At 39.1% G+C, this 22,429-nt stretch overlaps 1 protein-coding gene across 2 annotated transcripts in view; it reads left to right on the forward strand.

Moving 5' to 3' along the window:
• Window positions 1-516: 516 nt before the first annotated feature.
• Window positions 517-22,429, forward strand: part of tox (thymocyte selection-associated high mobility group box) — a 71,125-nt gene continuing 49,212 nt past the window's right edge. Inside the window, exons 1-2 of one of the 2 annotated variants that reach the window (XM_049598746.1) lie at window positions 517-789; window positions 938-1,174. In XM_049598746.1, coding sequence (XP_049454703.1) covers window positions 1,070-1,174 — 105 coding nt within the window. In that variant the 5' untranslated portion in view covers window positions 517-789; window positions 938-1,069. Of the gene's footprint in view, window positions 1,175-22,429 lie in introns of both variants that reach the window. The other variant, XM_049598745.1, reaches the window with a different exon arrangement.

Below are 22,429 nucleotides of genomic sequence, written 5' to 3' on the forward strand. Positions count from 1 at the left end.
GTCATTTTCTGGTAAGATATCTTTACCTTTACTCAAGTGTGGCCTTAAGGTACTTCACCCAACGCTGCTCATCTCTATAATTAAAACACCCATTCACTCAATCAATTGAGTTTCTTTAGGCCACAGAAACACCTGGCTGGACCTTTTGACACTCTCTCCCCCTCTAGATGGAGCACATTCTGCCGTTCAGCATCTTTGGATCCAGCTTGTCAAGGTGGACACAAACTGATGTGTCGATTACTCACAAAATAAAAGCGCTTGCCGAAGAGGTTTTTGCTACAGTTTTGTTTTTCTTTTTTTTTTTTTTTTTTTTACCAAACGCCGCTGAAGTTTGTTAATGTAGCTAGTTAATGTGATGACTCGTGGACGTCTGAATAAGTTGTGTTAGTTTTGTCTTCCCCATTCTTTTGTTTTTACAAGTGACAGAATCTGCGCTTTTATTTTGTGGGGAAATGTACGTCCGGGTTTGTTGTGTCTAACTCGTGCTCGCTTGACTCGGGAGCTCTTTGTATCACTGGTCCGCGAGGCGCCTCGGCACCGAGCACACGCGCGGCAGCACCAGCGACGGAGGAGCATTAAGACACAGTCCCGACCAGGGACACCCGGGGTCCTACACTGTCCCCTGTCCGAAGCGCACACCGCCACTGGATACACACAACGTAAAAAGGAGGGAAAACAACGCATTTTTAAGTGCACCATTACCGTTTGCTTTCAACGCCAGGTATTTAAGAAGTGCGTTTACGGGGAAGTTTGCTACTCACAGCGGCAGTTACTGGAGCATGAAAGCCGGTGTGTAGAGGAGAGCATCAGTCTAAACTTCACTGACTTCATAAGCTTGCTTTAGACTTTTGAATTGTTCTGAGTTTTTTTGTACCACCTGCAGTTATTTTCCAAAAGACGCTTGTTTTATTGGACCGTGTTTTCCTCTGTTCCTCAGGGACTCGACAAAAACCTTCCAACTTTGTAAAAAACATTACGCTTGTCTGAGTGGTTTCAGACATTCACAGCGATAAGAGAAGAAAGAAAGACGAAGGGAAGGACAGAGGGAGAAGTGGATGTATTTCCAGCCATGGATGTAACAGTTTACCCGCCTCCTCCTCAGCCCCTGGCCGCATCAGACCACACCAGGCTGGGGCAACTCTCCTACCCTGACCCGGCCTTTGGGACCAACAAGGTAAGAAAGGAAAGAGGGAAACTGCATACTTGTGTTTCCCATTGTCTGGAGATGAAAGACACCATTGTGCGATGCTACAGTGATTACCTTAGCCATCGCTTCTCTCCATTTATCCATCTGTCTTGCCCTGCCAATTAAGTGGTAATTAATTGCTTTATTAGGCTCAAGTTATTATGGTAGACATTGAAGGTAACTACATTCTAGTGTTGCTCATTTATTGTGTTCACATCCATTCACTCACTAGGTGATAGACTGGCTGTAATTTTACTCCCAGTTTGTTGTCAGTGATGTAATGACACCTTTAATTAAAACTGCACCACTGGTAATTGAAAGGTAATTAAGTTTAAATATGCACAGCAGTACAAGTACACCAGAGGAGTTGTGGTTAGAATGATTACATGGCAAGTCATAGTTAGAGGAGCATGCCTTGTTATCTTTTGGTATGCTTAAAATAGTTAATATTCTCTGGAGTTCACAGCAGTGCCTCTTGTTTCTGTATTGTGATACATCAGTTAATTGGTGTCTGGGAAGCTCTGTTGTCTTTCTCCCTTTAGAGCAAGGTCAAAGGTCAGGGTCAGAGTCACAACTGAAAGCTCGAGCTGCTAGGGATCCAGTGTCTTACTGTAAGACTCCTCTTTAGCAGGATGAATGAATCCTCTGGTCTCAAAATTGTATCTATCTATCTATCTATCTATCTATCTATCCATCTGAATATCTATCTATGTCTGTGTGCAAAGTGATTTTCTTCCAGAGTCTGGGTACTTTAAGACACAACACATAGTGGGACCATGCTCATTGACAGTGATGAATTGCTTAATTATTTAACTATGTACAACTGATGAGTGCAGCTATTAGAGTAAATGACAGATTATTAACTACTCTTCAATCTTAGCACAATAAAATGGAACACATTCTTTTTGTCTTTTGGTTGGAAAAGGCAATTAAAGCATTTTCCCACTAATTAATGCAGAAAAATACATTCCTATTATCAGTACAAAACAATGTTAAAATGTCATTTTTAAAATTGCTTTAATGGACTAGTTTTACTTGTCAGACTGTGGCAAGCTGCAGTTGTTCCATATACAGAGTCCTCTGTCTTAATTTAATTTTTAATTTATATTTCAGTAAGCTTTGTTGGTATGACAAGCAAATGTATTTGTGTTGCTGAAGAATATAAAGGAAAATAATCCAAATACTCACCTCAGACACACAGCAGGACATATATTCATACAAAAAGAAGGCATGTAATATCCAGGTAAGAAGCTTTGCTGACTACAATTCATGCTCATAGTTTATCACTTACATTATTTTTGCACTGTGAGACCAAAATTGAGCCAGTTGTTATTACTATTCACTGCTGGCCCAGGGGTTATTAACATTTACAGTACTTGGGGGACCACTTTATTCTCTTATACTGGCTGCTTTTAAAATATAATCTATCTTTGTTATGGACTTGGTGGATTGAGTGATGTCAGAATATACACTGTCATCACTGAGTGGCTGGTGTACAATTTAATGATTGATCGGATTATTCACAGGCCGGTTGTCTGATCCTGCCCTGCCTGCTCACATTTATTAACTGTTCCCTCACAGCGTCACTGACAGGCTGCCTTTCTCCTGTTAAACCCTGCAGCAACAATAGCGTGATGTTGTGGTTACAAGAACTTTGCTTTAAGCAGAAATACTGCGCTCAGACTCTCTGCTAGTGAGCACCCGTCTAAGTGCCACTGCTGTGCTAACTTTGGTTAATTATTAAGTACTAATTTTAAGCAACATTTGGGCATGTAGTGTGTTTTGAGTTTGCTGTTAATATATGCTATTTGTTACATGCGCAATGATCACTAAATTCTACAATCCAATTTACAAAGAAAATGGAGACACTACCTACAACTTGTATGAAGATTGTGGAGAGACCGCTCCAAAGTGATCTCAGAAAACAATAATTAAATCTGTGAGAAAACATTTAACTGTCCAGTTGTAATATGTAATTGCTGTTGTTGTTCTGAAGATAGAAACGACTGATGAAGTATTGTGACCATTATTATGTGGTAGATACTCTATACATTTACTATGTAGAAGGGTTGGGCCATACGGAGGAAATCAAATATCACAGTATTTTTTTATCTCAATATCAATATTGCACGATATTGTAGTGCTGACTGTGCTGTGTGTACTTTGACAAAATATTTACACAATTTGATTTTTGATAAATAATCATCAGTAATGTGGATATAATGACTGAGTGGCTAAATGCAAATAATAGAGCAGCAAGAACAGTCTGGTTCAGAAAATTACCTCACTTTACTGTAATGTAGCTTTTACAACCAGGAAAAGACAACACAATATCACAATATCCAAAATCTAAGACCATATCTAGTCTCATATCATGATTTTGATATAATATTGATACTGCCCAGCCCTACTATGTAGTTTGTAATTGAGGCACAGCATTTCATTCCATGCTGGTTTTCTAGCTGACTGTGACCTCTGACCTCAATATGTGCTGATTGGGCTTGAATGGAATATCACATCAGTGTCTTGATGAGCTATTTACTGTGTTTTATTTAACACTCTGCATTTTCCGTCACGTTTAATGACTGCACTCGCTGTGCTGTATGCCAACCTGCTGCTTTTCAGCTCAGAATCTAACATAATATGCAAAAAAGCTCTGCACACAGAATCATCCAGTGTTGCTTTGTGTTGTTGTCAGTGAGCATATTTGTTTCAGAAAGAGGGAGGGAGAGATAGAAGATAGAGGCTGGGGATGTAGAGAGAGAGGGAGAGAGAGCTGTGTGGTGTGGTGTGGTGTGGTTGGGGGTAGGGACTGAAGAGAGAGAGAGGGAGAGAGAGAGAGAGAGAAAGAGAGAGAGAAGAGGGTTGTTGGGGGTAGGGATGTTGCAGATGAGAGAGAGAGAGAGAGAGAGGGAAAGAGAGAAGTGGGGGTGGGGCCACTAAGGTTTGTACTATATTTCTCTCTCTGTGTCTTTTGATTCACGGCTGTGTCGGCCTGATAGAAGAGATCATATTACTGTGTGGGGGAACACAACAGAGAGAGAAAGAGAGAGAGGGTATGTAAAAAAGGGAGAGAGAAAGGCACAGCAGAGTAAAGAGGGAGAGAGACAGGAAGTAGGAGAGGAAAGAAGGAAGCACAGAAGAAACAAAATGAGAGAAAAAACAAAGAAGAGGAAGAGAGCAAAGAGAGGTTGAGTTAAAAAGAATGAGAGAGGCAGTGGCTGTGTGTGTGTGTAAGAAAGAGAGAGAAGAGAGAGGTGGGTCCTACAGATGTGTGCATTTAAAGACATAATACCAGTGGTGGTCTACATTCTCCATTTCAAATAAATAGAGAAAATTCTCTTCACAGTTACCTCTGAAAAGGTATTATTTCACAACATAGTGTGTCCTTAACCAGGAACTATCATAAGTAGTTGATACATAAGATATACATTAGTTTAGCTTTGCTGTGCTCTTCCCCCAGTCACTCAAAATAGATTGCATTGCTATAATACCTTGTATTTTAGGTTTCTATTATTTCACTGCATCTGGAGGAGCCTTTAAGAAAGGAGATAGACTGTTTTCATTTTTCATCTGTACTTGTATGTAAACAGAAGATGTAAATCTGTTCTTTGTCTCGTTGAAATGGGCTCTATAATGATTTGATTGTGTTGTAAAACAGATTGTTTTAGGTGAAAATAGTGGGTAAACTGTGACTTATAGCTGTTGATGAACAAAAGCATCATTAAAAAACATTATAACCAGAAATAACTTGATAGTCTGAAAAAAATAGTTAATATAATATAATATTTAGTTCTTGTTTTCCTCAGCAGCATCTTTTACATTCCCTGTACCAGTCTTATAGGAACTGCATTAAGGCTAGTTCACATTACACGATTTTCACCCCGCAAAATGCATCACGGAGACTATCGTAGTCTTTTGAGTGTTCATACCTGGCGATATGTGTTTCTGTCATGGGGAGTCTCGCCAACTGCGTTATGACCTGTGTGCACACCACAAGATTTCTCCACCGAGCCCTCGCAGACAGAGCCCCAGATAACGTGGTAACGTCACTAAACTACGTTTTTTAACTTAGAGACAACACATCGTAAAGGCATGGATGTTCTTTCCAGTGTTGAATCAGATCTGCCTCCATGGCCTGGGTCCAAACACAACGCGCTCCCCGTGATCCTGTGGATGCCGCCATTGTTGTTGTTGCTTGCCGGCTTGTCGGTGTTGCCAGATCTCGGGAGAGAAACAAGCAACCAGGGCTACAAGCAACCAGGGCGACGGATATATATAGAGAAAGGCGACGTTTAGAGAACAAGCCCAAATAAGCAACTCCACTTAAGAAACAAGCCCAAAAAACCCCAACCCGCGACTGCCACTATTTGTAAGCGACTTTACAAAAATACAAGCCCAAAGTCGGGGCTAATAAGCAGACCTGGCAACCCTTCAGCTTGTCCTGCTCACATTTCTTCCGTCCTCCGGCATGCTGACGTGGGACGTATCCTGCCTCTCATTGGCTGATGCTCTTTGTCGGTCGTGTCAGACTTCTCCAGTTTTCTAGCATGCCAGATATCCAGTCCCAGTCACAGACGAGGGGGTGACTTGCTCGTAGGCTTGTTCACACATGAGGACTCATCGTGGCAGACTACCTGCCGACTCACCTCCAACCCAAGGTGGCTCTCAAGATCCTCTGCGATCGCGGTAAAAATTGTGTAATGTACTGTACTGACACCTATGAACCTAATTATGAATTAAATTGACCCTGTCTCACAAAAATGAAATTCATATATAGATTTATATAAATAACATCCGCATGTGCATGATTAAACCTTTCTATAGTTATGAGCCTCCCAGACCAGATCCAAGCTGTGTACCGCCTTCGATATGCTCTACCATTCAAATGACTTAAGTTATTTGAATTTCGTGACAGATACAGTGATAGTTGATCCTAGGTGGGGTTGGGCGATATTGATATTCCCCCACTAAGGATATTGCTTTCAGAAAAAAACTACAATTTCCGAAATTATCATTTAAAAAAAATGCTGAAGATAGACCCACGTAGATGTAAATATCTATGGGCTGGAGACATATATGTTGCAATACACATAGACCCACACTGTATAGGCAATAAGTTCTATTTTACAAAAGGAATGCTGAGATTGATAAATCAGCCCAATCAGCTGGTGAGGTAATTTTTACTCAATAACAAGATTAACTGCCCTCGCCATCGTTTACCGTCACATTTATATTCAATGAGGGAAGGTTAATTGCTTACCATGGTCGGAGTTTTGGTCTGGCTGCTCTTTGTGGACAGAGTCAGTGTCACCCTTGCATATTCCGTTGGATGGTTATTTTTAAAATGGGAGATTTGTGGTGTTTCCATTTTTAGTCCCAATTTGTTTATTGCACAGCTTACAAATTACTTAGTTATGTTATCTGGCTCTTCTTTCTTGTTTGGTTTAAAACCAAAGAATTGCCAAAGTGGGGTATTTGCATTCTTTTTGCTAACAAGAACGGACATCTTTTCGGCTGAAGTTAGGATTTAATGGGTAATCACGTACAGCAACGGAAGTATGCTAGTATGCTGTTTCTTTTGAGGCGCAAAGTTACAACAATGCGGTGAAGCATAGAGAAGGCAAGAGAAAAGGAGAAAAAGATTGACAGTGCAAAATTCATAACATGCATTACATAATCGAATATCTTTGTGTTATTGTGGACATGTTATGACCATTATCATGGCCAACCAATGTCGTTTGAAACATAGGGCTCGGCTATGAAACGATCTCAGGGATCGAGACAAAATTCATGTTGATAACAATGATAAACTTTGGACATTTGAACTTGATATGAAATGATCTGTAACGCGACAACAGCCTTTCTGCTGACAGACAACAATGCTCATTATCCATAAATACAACAAAAGGGAGACAGTAATTATCAATTTATCAAACACAAGTTGACCAAGCAGAAAACAAACTTGCAGAAATTCTGCCTGCTGTAACTTACTGCCTCCTTTTAATCCACACCTGGTTTGTTTTACACAGCCACAGAGGTCACTGTACTAACATGCTGAAAGTGAACTCTCATTATCCTCTCTCGCTGACAAAAACACAAACAACATGTCAGTTGTAAAGTGGTTTGGTTATCTCAAAAGTGCAGAAACATGGTTGGCAAAATATGGGGATAGTTGGTGCAAATCAAGACAGGAAACCCAACAAATCGAGAGTTATTGATGCAACTAGAGTTCTATGAATTCTGGATGACCGCCAGTTTCAGTTTTCAAAGGTACCATCCCATTTACCACACCATTATTTCAATATGTTAAAAGACAAGCTAACTTTTATTGTTTTGTGTTTTTTGTTTAGTTTTGTTCAGACGGATAGCATATTAGCAAAGTTAAATGTTTACATTCAGATGCCATTCAACATATTCTTTTAAACCATGCCATGTTTGCACATTGTTTGTTATTCTATTTTGTATGTTAAATAAACTATATTCTTAAGTTTACTGTTCAAACTGGCAGCATGATCAAATTAGATACCGTGATAAGTATTGATATTGATGAATATGGAAAAAACAAGTGTGAAAATATTTTTTTGCCATATTGTCCAGCCCTGGTTGAACAATAATCTCATCATATTGCTAAGGCCGAGTGTGGGGGTCTACCAGTCCAACTGAACAAGAGAGCATTTTAGTGAAACCTCAGAGGAAGGTCTGTCTGGAAAACTCAGTGAAAAACAGTAGTCATAGTTGAGTCATAGTCTAAAGATGGTGGTAAACATGGTGACAATTATTTCAGGCGACCACATGCTGTATTAAATGAAAATATTATCACTGTTCTATAATCACTGTATCTATCTGTTCTACTGAAGCAGTTGGTGATTCAAAACATGTAACGTATATTCAGTTCTATAAATTTTTCTGTTTTGGCCTAATGAATCACTCACTGATCTTTTATGTGTGCAATTTTAAAATGTTTTACTTTATCCTTTGTATTATCACAGGATTTGAGTATTATAAACTCTTCACTGACATTTGATAGATTGTGCTAAATAACAAATAGCGGTGCATATTTTTTTTGTGTGTGTTGTATTTATATATTCAGTTCTATAATTTTTTCTGTTTTGGCCTAATGAATCACTCACTGATCTTTTATGTGTGCAATTTTAAAATGTTTTACTTTATCCTTTGTATTATCACAGGATTTGAGTATTATAAACTCTTCACTGACATTTGATAGATTGTGCTAAATAACAAATAGCGGTGCATATTTTTTTTGTGTGTGTTGTATTTTTCCTTACTTGGTGGCTCTTACCTTTTCTTTTACTAACATTGTTAACAAAGCAATTTACCATAAAGAAGGTTTCAGACTCAGTGTCGCTGTTGAGATGCACGTGCACAGTTTAGTCACATGGAGGGCTGGTTGGATGAACAGAAGTGAGTGGGCCACACTAAGCTCTGATTGGATGACAGTGCTCGTAATGAGTCTCTACAGATGTGAATAGGAGCAATTCATTTGATACAAAAGTTTATTGATTGTAACATTGCAATATCATGGGGTGACTTCAGCATCTGTGTGAAATTACACAAGTATTTGTGGTGAAACAGTTTAAAAAGATAACTATTGAATTACAGCTTGTGAAAGAAAGAACAAGAGAAAGTGAGACGAAAAGAGATGGGATGAATCAGTGGTAGAGTAGAGGACGGGAAGGGTGCAAGAGGGACTGAGGGAGAGAGGGCCTAATGTAAACATGATGATTGTGAAAGCTGGGTGAGGTATTTCTAAAGCAAATAGAGAGGAAGAGCGAACAGGGAGGAACAAAGTAGGTTTTAGTAAAGAACAGGAGAATATAGATTGAAGGAGAGCAGCAAAAAGCAGTCAGGGGACAGGATGAGATTTTAAAAAAAATGTAGAGAAGCACTGAAGGAATACAAATAAAACAGAGTAATTTCAAATAGAGGACACAGTGAGAAAAGTGACCAAGAGCAGGAAGAACTATAACACTGGTTGAAGGTCTAACTGTTCACTACTCAAACTTGGTAGAATGGTTACCATAGTCATGAATTGTTTTCAAATCATGCAAATGACTGTATTAATTGAGCAGTTTGGCTTTTAATCTACACTCAGATATGTGCGTGGCTCTGGTCTCATCATCATCTCAAATAATACTCATAACTGAAAAGATGCTGGTTTCTGCTGTGTGAGTGAAGATCCACTGAACACAGCGTGACACAAGTTGGGTGCTGTTCATTTTCTGTGGGGCGGGAGTAACTTACCTCTCAAAGTTTGTGGTATGAATTAATTAATTAATATTATGGACTGGATATTGACCTCTAAGTTCTCATGATTACAACAGCCTTCAATGCTGTTTGTGAATATGACTGAGATTAAATGGGATGCTGGAAGTTATTGGGGATGAAATCATGATTTTTTTTTTTTAAATAAAAATATTTATTTAAAAAAAATTGAAAAGCACTAAAAACCCATATAAAGATTTGTCCTGTGTAGTGATATATTTTGAAAAATATAAATATGAGTCACTGGAACACATTTCATGGAAGTTATTGAAACAATTGCCATTGTATTTTGTTAAAATATGTATGTAAAATAAATAAAATACACATTAATATTGAAAATAAGTTTCCTACAACCAATTAAGTATATTTTTTAATTATGATTTTCACTAAAATCAGCAAGTCAGCAGGAATGTATTAAAAACACATCATTTTTGTGTTATTTATTGTAATACATTGATAATCCCTCAGTTAGTCCCCAGCAGTTGAACATAAAAGCCTGACAGTGGGCTAATTGTCCTCCTACAGCAAACATTGGGTCAAACTCAGTGAGAGGGTGCTGCTGGGTTCAGGATGAATGTCCAACTTTAAACTAACTTCGCCTCAGTGCGGTGGCCACAGCTGGCTTGATTGCAGAGTTTACATGGTGCTGCTGTTAAGATGTGTTGCACTGTCTCATCTGTATGTGTGCACTATAAGTGTCCTGTTTTTGCTCAGCAAAACTTCATGTTCTTCCCTGCGTGAGAACATGGATGTGCGGTGTGCACAGATTATGGTGCAAGATAGGGCCGTAACGGTACATGTATTTGTGTCGAACCGTTCGGTACGCGACTTTCGGTTCGGCACAACCCTGTACCAAATTATTGGGCGCAGGATATTATTTTATTTTATTTAGTTTTATTTTAATTCCGTTTTTGCGAGCCGAACCATTTAAAATATCTAGTTAACCAGTAACCAAATATATTCGGCCGAATATTGCAAAAAAAACCCACACATTCGGTATTCGGTGGAATAAGTTAAAAGCAAGGCTGAATAATAGCGGCGTTTTGATAACGCAGTCAAACGGCGTGCCTTGACGGGTGGAATAAAATGTCTGCAGTGTGGCGAACCGCCCGTCACGGCACTCGCATTTGCGACTTAAAATAGTTTTGAGTGAGCAAAATAGGCTTAAATCATTCAGCACGCTGTGCGAGCAGCCTACAGATTTCAACCAGCAGCAGAAACCAAAGGCGAATCCCATCGGTTGTGGGTTGAACGGGGGTCACAGACACAGACAGTAACGTTAATGTATTCCTGTCAAATACGGCGCCATCGGCTTACCGGGCGACGGAGAAGTCGGTTCCAATAATGTCCTCTTCTTGGTGTCATGACTGCCCAGAAGTACCTGAACAGGTATGTGATGTGTCAGAGGAGAAACGAGCCTTTCACATTTCTCTCTTTCCGGCAGTAACGGCCCACAAACCTCACCGCACTTTAGGGACTGTTCATTACTTATGAAGGGACTGTCAGGGGAGGAGGGTGGCTGGTTGATTTTTATTCTATTTTTTTATTTTATTTTGATCCCCCCTATGTTCATCACTCATTGATGCTGTTTTTGAAATATGAATAAGTCAATAAGTAATTTATTCCATTGAAATATCAGTGATGTATTATAGAAAAGTGATTTATCTTTTCATAAATGATAAAAGGCACATCTGCCTCATTTTCGCTGTGGTATCATGATACTACTCAGAACCATGATATTTTCATTGGTATCGCACAGTGGATCCCAATTTTGGTACCGTGACAACACTAATCTGGAGGGGGTTCATCTGCAAAAACTAATGAAAAACTAAACAATGATATTCTGTATTTGGTACTCGGTATTCGGCCAAGCGTTTAATATTATTCGGCTTCGGCTTCGGCCACAAATTTTCATTTCGGTGCATCCCTACTTTGGTTTCAGGGTAAAATACAAAGATGGAAATAAACAAGTTGACAAGACACAAGCAGTGTGCCGACACTGCAGAACAGCGGTCGGGTATGTACTTGAAAACACGTCTAACATGCTAACGCATCTAAAGCGACACCACCCGAGTTTGAACGTTAACCGGCACGACTAGAAAAGCAATCTGGTGCAAATTACGATATCGTCGTCGTTTAAAAAGAAAGAGCATTTCCCTGACCATTGCGCTAAAGAAATAACCAACGCCATTGGAGTTGGAGTTTAAGCTGCACTTTAGATATAAACATGTTTTGTTTACTGCACTTTAACAAAGTGGGAAAGCTAAGTAAGTTCCTAGTAAAACTGAATCTGAGCAGGCTTTAAAGCTGACCAGCTGCACTATACTTTTTATTTTAATTGAGTAAAACTGTTTAAGCAGAAATTTATATTTATATTTTTCATTCAAAAAATGTGTTAAAAAAAACAGCAGGATTTTATATTTCACTTTAATATTTCTATTTTCATTCAAACAATGTGAAAAAGCAGGATTATATATATATTTGTTTCATTCAAAAATTGGGTAAAAAGAGTTAACTGCTGTGGTGGTATGTTTTAATAAGGTTACCAATAAGTAAAAGATATTTAATAGTTGTCTATTTTTTTCATTACTGTACCGAAAATAACCGAACCGTGACTTGTGTACCGAGGTACGTACCGAACCGTGATTTTTGTGTACCGTTACACCCCTAGTGCAAGAGCATGTGAAAAATTTCAGTTACATAAATCCTAGAGTCGATGCTTGAGTTGGAAAGTTATATGCACTGGTGCATGTAGTTTTGAGCCATATTTGGATGAGAGGGTGAAACAGGGGAGGGTAGCATTGCTATGCCTGTTCTGATTGGCAGGCTGCAATGGTAGTGACTTGTCAGTCACAAGGTAGCTGCGACTTCACCTTAGCACTGTGGGGGTACATACTCATAATCATCCTGAATGCAGAAAATACAAAGAAAATAAGAAAATCCAGGCAGAGGGCAAAGTTTCTGCGGAAAAATACACCTCCACACACTGAGAGTGGGTCATAAGTGAGTCTGTACATTTTTTTTTTTTTTTTAGGAAAATTTTGCATAGTGTATTTTTAAAAACACTTACATCAAAACTGAAGAAGAAAAGGCACAAATCGGTGCATAAAAATTCAGCAGAATGCAGGAAATGTAGTGTTTGATGCTCAAAGTTTTCTAGCCTGTGTCCCCCCCAGTGTTAAAATGAAACCTATGCCCTTGCTTCACATGCAACATTTACTAAAAGAGGTTCTATTGAAGTTTCTGCCCATTCCTTTGTCCTTTGTGCTGCTGCGCTACAACTCATTTGGAAACACTCCTGAAACACTGCTCCTGTTTATATAGCATTTCATAAACCTTGCCTCGCTCCCTGAGTCCACCTGTAAGCTCTGATTCTAAATCACCTTGGGTGACAATTTATTATGATCACACTTGGGGCTTAGTGTTTACCTGCAGGGTAACCTCAGTGTTCATGTAACAATAAATCTGCTCCACACTGTCAGCTGGCTGACAGAACATACTGTATATTACCATCACTGGCAAGTTGCCATGGTATAAACAGGATCTTCCACTCTACAACAAACCCTCACAGCAGTACTGCCATTTTTAAAGAACAGTTTTTGTCAGTCAGGATTACAAAAATTAATTGGAATGGATTTGTCAGTATATTTAAAATGGCCTGCCATGTATTTAACATAATGCTCTCAGCTCGTCTGCTTGAATTTTTCTTGTGATGTATCACAAGGAAATGTAAATCTTTTATCCTATCTTATCTTAAATTATCTTATTTTATTCTTTGGTCCCTTCCCCGGTATCACATACTCCCATTGTCCCCTCCTACAGTTTTCTAACCGGCCACAGTGTCGGCATCTCATCTAATTATCTATCAGAACACAACCAGTCAATCTGTCTGTCCGTCTGTCCATGTTGGCTGCCATTCCTGCTACTGAACACCTCGCCAGACCCCCCTCCCTACCCCTTCAGCCTGCTGATGATTGGGTGACTTTCAGCACTGTTGCTTGTGTTTCGGTGTCTGAAAGCGTTTCAGTTGGTTGAATCATGGGGACGGAGCGATGAGGGACTCCTGGTTGGTGGAGGGCTGCCAAATGGAACAGATGGGCGGAGATCGAGCGCTGCCAGAAGAGACTAATTATTAGGATTTCGTTTCCAAAACAAACATATTGCAATCAAATCACATACTGCAATCATTGCTGCATTGTTCTGTGTGTGTGTGTGTGTGTGTGTGTGTGTGTGTGTGTGTGTACAGTATTAGTGACAATAACTTGGATCAATTAACTTGTGGTGGAAGAATTGGATCAGTTCCTGAGGAATTATTCAGGAGTTGTTGCGGCCCTCAGCTTTTGTTCACAATCATACAGTGATAACTGTGGTGGTGTAGTGCTAATTGCTGTGGATAGAATAAAATAAACAAGTCACATTTGAGATGTGGAAACTCATGTCTGTTTTGACTGTTTCCTTGTGTTATTATAAACTTAACCTAAACAAAGCTGTCTGCTAATCTGTGATTTATCTGCTACTTCTTATTAATTTTTATACGCTTGTACAGGTGTAAGTCGGATTTAGCAAACCTGTTTCACAACCTCGCCGTCAATGCTTGTCTTACTTGAATGCCACCTGTTTGTGAGTAGGTGAAATTTTGTGGTATATGATCAATATCATAAATTACACCCCCAAATTACTGTATAATCCTACATGTTTTGCTCTGTTTGTGGGCAGGTTTCATTTACAGAAATGTTACTTGACTAAAAAGAACTTTGCGCTGCAGAGTCCAGTTCAAGTCCTGCTGTCAGGAATCAGCAGTTAAAAGGATTCGTTTAGACGTGTCAGCAGTTGTATTACGTAGTGATGTCAGGATACTGTAATTTCTAATTTACACAATGAATGCTATTTTGTAGGGATGCACCAATTTATCGGCTGAACATTGGTATCGGACGATATTCGCCTTGTACACTGCATCAGCCTATCAGCAAATGACATTCACTGAGGGCAGTGGCAAATGTTTTCCTGTTGTGTCACGTCAGTTTTGTGCAGATTAAGAAGCAGGGCTCCGGACTAATAGCCACAAACTCAAATCAATAAGCAGGTACAAGAAGAGTACAATGATTGTTTGGTACATGGGTTCTGTGATCTCACTGTTGTTTGAAGAGATGGCTAGTAGCAGGCGGCGTCTTGTTGCCCCGGGAACAATAGAAAACGTGGTTGTGACAAACAGAGATCTTTCTGTTGGGGACGAAAGCAAACTCATTATCGTCATGTCAGTTGACACAGCCTGTTGTTTCCATGATAACGTTACAACGAACAATGTTTCTGTGCTTAAACTGGCAGGCGGTGAGCTAGTTAACATTAGCTGTTAGCAGCCGGTGTCTGCAATTAACAGCTCACAGAGGTTGCATTGAGTTACATTATGATGCGTTCAAGCTCCGTTTGGTAAAAATTGGTATTAGGTATGGCTGGGTTAAAATAATTGTTTCGTCCAACTCTAATGGCTCTTCATTTGAATGAACCAATATCAATTTATAACATCTAAGATCGATCTTTTAAAGTATGCCTTTTCCCTCAGATGGATGAGCTTTAACCCCGTTAGTCTTGCTGGTACTGAGCAGGTCTAACTGTTTAGCTTAGTTTTACCAGAGGCAATGTTACCTGCAGGCAGTGATTTATCCAACAGCAGAGGGAGGAGGAATGAGGACAGGAGGAAGGACTGATGCTGACTGATGTCTGCATTCATTCTTTCTAAACGTCACTCAGTTGCCTGTTTAATGTCAGGAACATGATGTGTTTTGTTGAGACTTTAGATGTGTTCCCATTGAGATATTGTATATATTGTTGGAGTACTTGTCGCTGCTCTAGAAACAACATTTAGTTATATTTGAAATCCAAATCCTGTTCTGAATGCTGTCTTTTTTAAAACAATACCTTGTACATTTACAGCATTAGCTCTCTATGAATCTCTTTCATATTCAAGCTAAATTGGTATTGTAAGTGAAACATCCCTAATCGAATCGATACTGCATGGAATTATATCAGAAATCCAGCACCGAGCATCCAATCCGTGACCTTGTGAATCGAATCGATTCAGGAAATCAGTGTCAATACCCAGCCTTAGCACAAGGTAAAGGTAAACTCTAATGTTCTCATGATGTGTTCAAGTAATCTTGTGAAATGTGATTTTTGGTGAGAAATTGATTTAATACAGCAGTTTGATGAAGGAATTTGTTGATGTTTTCACGGAAATATCCGACAGATATTAAAGAGGGAATTTCATGTGAAAGTTTAAATTAAACGCTGCTCCATAAATTTGTATGATTGAATTTGTGTTCTTTTAAAGGTAGTTAAAATGTAGTTATTGTTTATAGTGTAGATTTCTTTGTTTCCCTGGCAAAAAGAAAAAGTGGAAAAAAATTACAAAAAAACTAAATAAACAACATAAAGACAGTGGTGTTGTTATCAGCCAAATTGTTATTTTCAAGTATTGGTATCAGCCAAGAATTTGAACATTGGTGTTTCCCTACCATTTTCATTACTAAGGGGAAAACGAACCAAAATGCTGATCTCGAGGCTTCAAAATGGGAGTCCACAAACAAATGTGTGACATCACTGTAGCTATGTCCATTGTTTTTACAGTCTATGGATTGGACGACTGCATGAGGCATTTCACTCGCCTGAACACAGAGTTTATTTTGCCCCAGGCAGGCGTTAATGTCAAGCTCTAAATGGTGAAGTAAATCAGTCAAAAGACATCAACGCAGTGCTTTGTCTGAAACAAATTCATAAGAAAGTAGAGCAAATCTTCATTATTCACTGGTGGATAGAAAATATTTGAGAAACTCCAAAACGAGTTTAGTACCTAGAGATTCATTCAGCTGTTCTAATTTAATCAAGGATAGTTGATAAATGATGAAATTAAAATCCTGTCTGTCTTTAGTGAAAGTATTCTTACACACTTGTAAGAAATAACCACAAAAGTGATCCTCTGTGCTCACACAATCTAGACTTACAGTCAGGGTGAATACAGTTTAGCCAATAAAACTTGGTTTATATTGCTGTCATGGTGACAGTGATAAGACAGATAAACAATTGCTGAGCTGAACTGCCACAGCTGTGTGCATCTCCCTTCTCTCTCTCTCTCTCTCTCTCTCTCTCTCTCTCTCTCTCTCTCTCAGACACACAAACACACAGTCACCATTAGTCTTCCACTCTCTTTCTCCGTCTATCTCTCACTGTAAAGACTTGATTTATGTCCCCTGATGCAGTTTAGAGTCAACTGAAATCCATTCAGTCCAGTCCAGCCAAATAGTTTCACACGCCACCCAAACCCATGGGTGATAAAAATGGTCGCCAGCAATTTGACTGTGTCTTTTTGACACATTTACACAAAGATGGCCTCACATCCCCGAGGAGACGTCATGTTTCCGTCTATGGTACTGACTTTATTTGAAGAGGAAGTCAAACCCAACACTGCAAACATTTTGCTGTCATGGTTATAGACCACAGAAATTTTATTACAGCACATTACACATTTAACATCTGTATTCCATATTCTATTTTAGTTATAGTTCAATCAGATTTATAATTTTATGCTTAAAAAATCTTTCTTTTCAGCAGTGAGGTCAGATATTTTCTTTAACAGCAGAATTACTACTTTATATAAACATTTATGATTGCCTTTTGTATTATTATTTTTAAAATCCCGAATGAATATTTCCAATTTTAACAGAATATTAGCTGAGGGTCACAAGGTGTAACATCGCACTCATCCAATTTACATGTTACCCCCTACCTAACTCCACATCACTCTCTCCCCCTCTTTACAGCCTTCTCCATCTCCTCATCTTATCCTTTACATTTCATTTCTCCCAACCTCTCCTTCTCTCACTTCCTTGTGCTGCTCCCTTTTTCCTCAATGCACTGTATTTCTCTCTTTTCCTTTGTCCTTGTCTGTCATCCTAATAGTCTCTCTCTCCCCCTTTCTCCCCCCTTCCTCCGACCCTGACCCACTTAGCTGGCTGCTTGTTATTCAAACCATTGCTTTACCCACACAAACACACACACACACACACACACACACACACACACACACACACACACACACACACACACACACGCGCACAGGAGCAGCAGAGATGAGAGAGTGAGAGACAGAGGCATGAAGAGGAGAGAGAGAGGGTGTAATTTGGTTTGACTACAAACCTTGCTATTCTTTATACTTCTCTCACTGTAAGGTTTGCAACACATTCACGACACATACTGTAAAAGTGCTTATTTGAAAGGCAGCAATACTCGGTTTTTCCTTTAACTTTTATATTCATTATTGATAAATTTGCCAATTATTTTCTCAAATTAATTATTTCATCATTTAGTCTGTGAAATGTTAAAAACATGTTTGAAAAAATGGCATTTACAATTTCTCCGGGCCCACGGCGATGTCTTCAGTTTGCTTGTTTTTTCCAACTAATGGTCTGAAACCTAAAAATATTGAATTAACTGTTATTTATGACAAAGAAAAACAGCAAACTATCACATTTGAGAAGCTGACAAGAGAGAACGTTTGGCAGTTTTTCTTGGAAATGACTGGTACGATTCATTTTTTGTCAATCAACTAGTCGATTAATTGAACCATTGCAGCTTTGTTAATCATATCTTAAAACATAGATACTTTGTTTGTCTCTCCTTTGGGGCTTTTACCGGTACATGTAAAGTGAAAGACTAAAACACCCAAAACAACACCTTTTTCAGGAAAAGCCCCAGTGTAATGATGAGAGGGTTTTTCCTGACTCAGAAGGAGGTGGCGGTGCTGCCTCAGCTGTGACCCACTGAACCCTGATTTATTTTTAAAATGGAAAACTAATTTACACGTATACTCTGCCTCAGCACTGGCTGTGACTTACATGATCTTATATCTCTATGATGGAAAATATGACAGCAGTGTTTTTAGGGTGTTAAAGCATGTTTCAGTCAACAGGGTGGTAAAACAGCACCTCATCTGTTAAACAAATTCCACCCAAGGATGATCACAGGATGTGAAACAGACATGCATCATACTAGAGCCCAGCTAACACACCAGCCAGCACGTTACACAAGTCAGAATTGTGGGAGAAAAGCTAGTAACTACTCAGGGTAGGAATCATCTGAGGCTTCACGACACAATATTATCACAATACTTTGGACACCATACAATATTATTGCTTTTTCAAACATTTGCGAGTATTGTTTTTTTCATATAAGATAACATTTTATGGAGAGGGTTTCTCACTTAAAGTGATAGTTCAGGTTTTTGGACATGAAGTTGTGTGAAACGCTGACCATCTGTAGCTCTGATGTGACGGTGTCACTACTCTCAACGAGCCTCCTGCTCTGAGAAATCGCCCGTAGCTTACCGGAGAAAAAGTAGTTCTGAAGATGTACAGGGGACACGTAACCAAAAGGTTTTAAGCTACAAAAAAGTATGCATGTGTTTTGTTAGACTATTTCAATAATTTTAAAACATCCCCGCATTACGTCAGACCTTGCTATCAATTGGGACTATTTTCTGGCCAGTATCACTCCGCCGTGCAGGCCCACAAGACAGCACGGCAAAAAAAAAAACCTTTGTCACTGTGTGCTGTAAACTGGGGCTTGGATTGTTTGTTTGTCAGCAGGATTATAGAAAAACTAGCAACCTGATTTTCATGAAACTTGGTGGAAGTAAATAAGGCCAAGGAAGAACAAGAACCCATTCAAGATAAGTTTGGTTTTAATTAGTTATTTATTGCTATGAAAAGGAGGTCTGACATCACGGTTGACAGTTATATGTGTCAGTTGGTGTGCTTGTGATCATGGTGCTGCTTGCACTGGTCAGACAGGTGTACAGGCAGGAACTACAGACATTGCTACTGCACAGACTCTGGCTCCAAATGACATCACCAGTGCCAGCGGCTGTATCCGGGATATTCTGGCTTCATTTTTTTTTACAGTTAGGGTAAAGGGAAACATGTTGTCCATCTTTATATAGTTTATAATGGTGACATAAAAGCTTAGCAAAAGTCTTTTTAAATGGATTTGGCTTCTTCTAAAAAATCTAATGTGATAAATGAAACCAGACACTTAATCATTTTCTATATGGAAAACCAGCTATGACTCAAGTAATCCACTACACAAACAAATCTGTGGTGTTTCCCTGAAATTTAGTCTGTTGCATGAACACCAACACTGATGCAGCTTAATGCCATCAAACCTTATAGTTGTTAACGAGAAAGCCAACATGCATTTGCCATGATCTGGCCATGCCCTCAACAAAACAAAACTCTCAATGTTTTGGATGAAATTGTTGTCATTTCATCCCAACTGCATCACAACTGTTGAGTGTTGAGTGACCTGGCATACATGAAGCTTACGTCATTGTCAGCCACTCTGATCCCTTCATAGAGCCTCTCTCTCTGTCTGGCTGGCTGTCTGTCTCTCTGTCTGTTCCTCTCAGGTCTGATGAAGAGTGTAATATGTTCCACTCTGCCTCTCACACTGAGCGCTTACTGAAAAGAAATCATCACTCTTTCTCCCTTATGGGTTTTTTCTCTGTCCTCTGTCCCTCTTATCTCTGCTCTTCTCTGATGGTACTTACTGTAGCCAGAGAGCTGTATTTGTCCTAGGGATAGCAGGAACACATTAGCCACTTAGCTTACCATCTACAAACGACTCTATTTTGAAGCCTGATTCAGTTTAAGATGAGATTTGTCAGTGTACTTGGCAATATGTATCTGTGTCAAAGTAGTTCTTAAAAAGTTAGTGTGTAACCTTTTTTGTGATGTACAGTTATTGTTGATGCCAATGATAAAACCTTATAACTTGACTTGACCATCCAGTGACATTAAGCAGGTTAAGATGGTTTTGATAAGGGTAGGGGCAGGTGGTCACACTGGGTGTGCTCCATTAGGTTGTGCTGGTGTGAGGGGTGTTACATAGCAGCAAGGGCAGGGAAACCTGCTTAAATGGATGCATGCAACACATGAGGTAGCAGGTATTGTGTCTGAGTCTATCTGATCTCCAAACAGCGGCAAGCAGTGCGACAGGTATTATGTAGGACTGGCTCTGATAAGGTGTATTTCATAAGCAAGTAGATTTCACACAGGCAACATGATAAACATGGTACATGTTAGGGGTATAAATAGCTAGTTTCATCATGATACAATATTATATCGATTCCTTGGACAATACAATATTTGCCAGTATCACAGATTCTGCCAGGATACAATTTCAGTTTGATTCAACTTGGGTTGCGATGGATATGAGATTATATTAAATGCCCGTTTAACACAGTCTGTTGCAGAAGAAGCTGCCACCCCTTTTTCTTTTTGCTTTGGCCATAAAACATAAAAACAACTTATAAATTATGTAAATAATTGTAACTGCACATGAGATAAGTCAGCCTTTCTGGAAGAAATTTTTTAATTTTAACCCAAACCATAATCTTTTTTACTAAAACTTAAGGGTACCTGCCTCAAAGCCCTGAAGGCAAACTTATCTTACCTCAATAATAACTGTCAAGGTTCACAGACAAAACATTGTATAAATAAGCCTAGAGGCTAGCGGGGTTTTTCGCTACTCATAGCTTAACAAATAACGTAGTATTTATACTTTCTCACTCACCGTTAGTTTAAGTCACTGCGTCTCCTGGCAGAACAGCACAGAGCAGGTCATGTTGCTGTGTTGCTGCCAGAAGTTAGCAGGTGAATAAACAGAGTAATTAACGTTATTCTCATCATCTTTTTCTTGGCTGCTTGCCATCTACCTGCCTCTGTTTGACGGTTACACAGCGTCAGTAAAACATATTTTAGCTAACTAATCAAGGCCACAGTAGACCAGCAACTCCTGTGTTCTGCAGAAAAATTACTGTTTTTTTCAATGGAGTCCGGTGGCTTTGAGATAACTGCTTCAGTTCCCTGTTGGAAAGGACTGTCTGACAGCAAGGTAAAGAGGTGAAAATATTCCAAATATAGTGTACACTAAAACTGATTATCATTTGTGTAAATAAACCTTAATTCTTAAAATTTCAGTCCCGGTTGACTTGATGACACCCATGGTTACGGTGGTTACAGCAAATGCAGTTTTATATTTCAAGTCCCACAAATCTTGGGGCAGCAAAAACATATTTTTTTTTATAAAAAAGTCAAACAGTAACTGGCATTTTTCCATCACACCATGATTTGATTTCATGCTGTACACTGCGAGTAGCAGCAGGCTGCAGTAATGTTGGTTAATCCTAATGTTAATGGTTGGCCTGTTGAATGATGTAAAGGAAAGCAGTATCAGTAATTACAGAATGTACATTGGTAATGGCTGAAAAAAGACAGACCATAAATAGCATTAAAAACAGGGTTTGATTCCATAAAATTCTGAAGTGGCAGAGATAGTACAATACAGACACAATACATTTGGAATACGCAGTGCGAAACTATGAGCTGTAAAAAGATGTGGGTCAGTTCCGTGTTGGGAAACGGGTTTTCAAGACACTTCTCACATTTTACTCACAGTCTTTTCATTTTTAATAATTATTGTATTCTTATTTTTTCCCCCCATTTTTAGTTTTTCTAAAAGGCTTTGTGGTAGTGTTACATTGAGATTATTGTGTGTGTCTGTACATGCAAGCACCACAATACAAAGTATGTGTGTGTCTGTGTGTGATCCATGTGGTGTATCAACTCTTGTCAAAGGTAAATTGAAGAAGCTAACTTGACAGTGAGGTCAGCATGTCTTTTCTTCTCTCCCTCTCCTCTGTTTTGTCAGAAAAATCCCAGAGAGGTAGAAGATCAGGCATACAGACGAGACAGAGAGGTGAAAATCTCATCCTCTGCTCTCATCATTCCTGTTAGTTATTTTTTAAAACAATGAAAATAACTGTAAAAGTAACTCCTTAAAGCCACACTGTGTGTGTGTGTGTGTGTGTGTGTGTGTGTGTGTGTGTGTGTGTGTCTGTTATGTCTG

Source organism: Epinephelus fuscoguttatus, linkage group LG15 (assembly GCF_011397635.1).
Source record: "Epinephelus fuscoguttatus linkage group LG15, E.fuscoguttatus.final_Chr_v1".
Classification (NCBI taxonomy): domain Eukaryota; kingdom Metazoa; phylum Chordata; class Actinopteri; order Perciformes; family Serranidae; genus Epinephelus; species Epinephelus fuscoguttatus.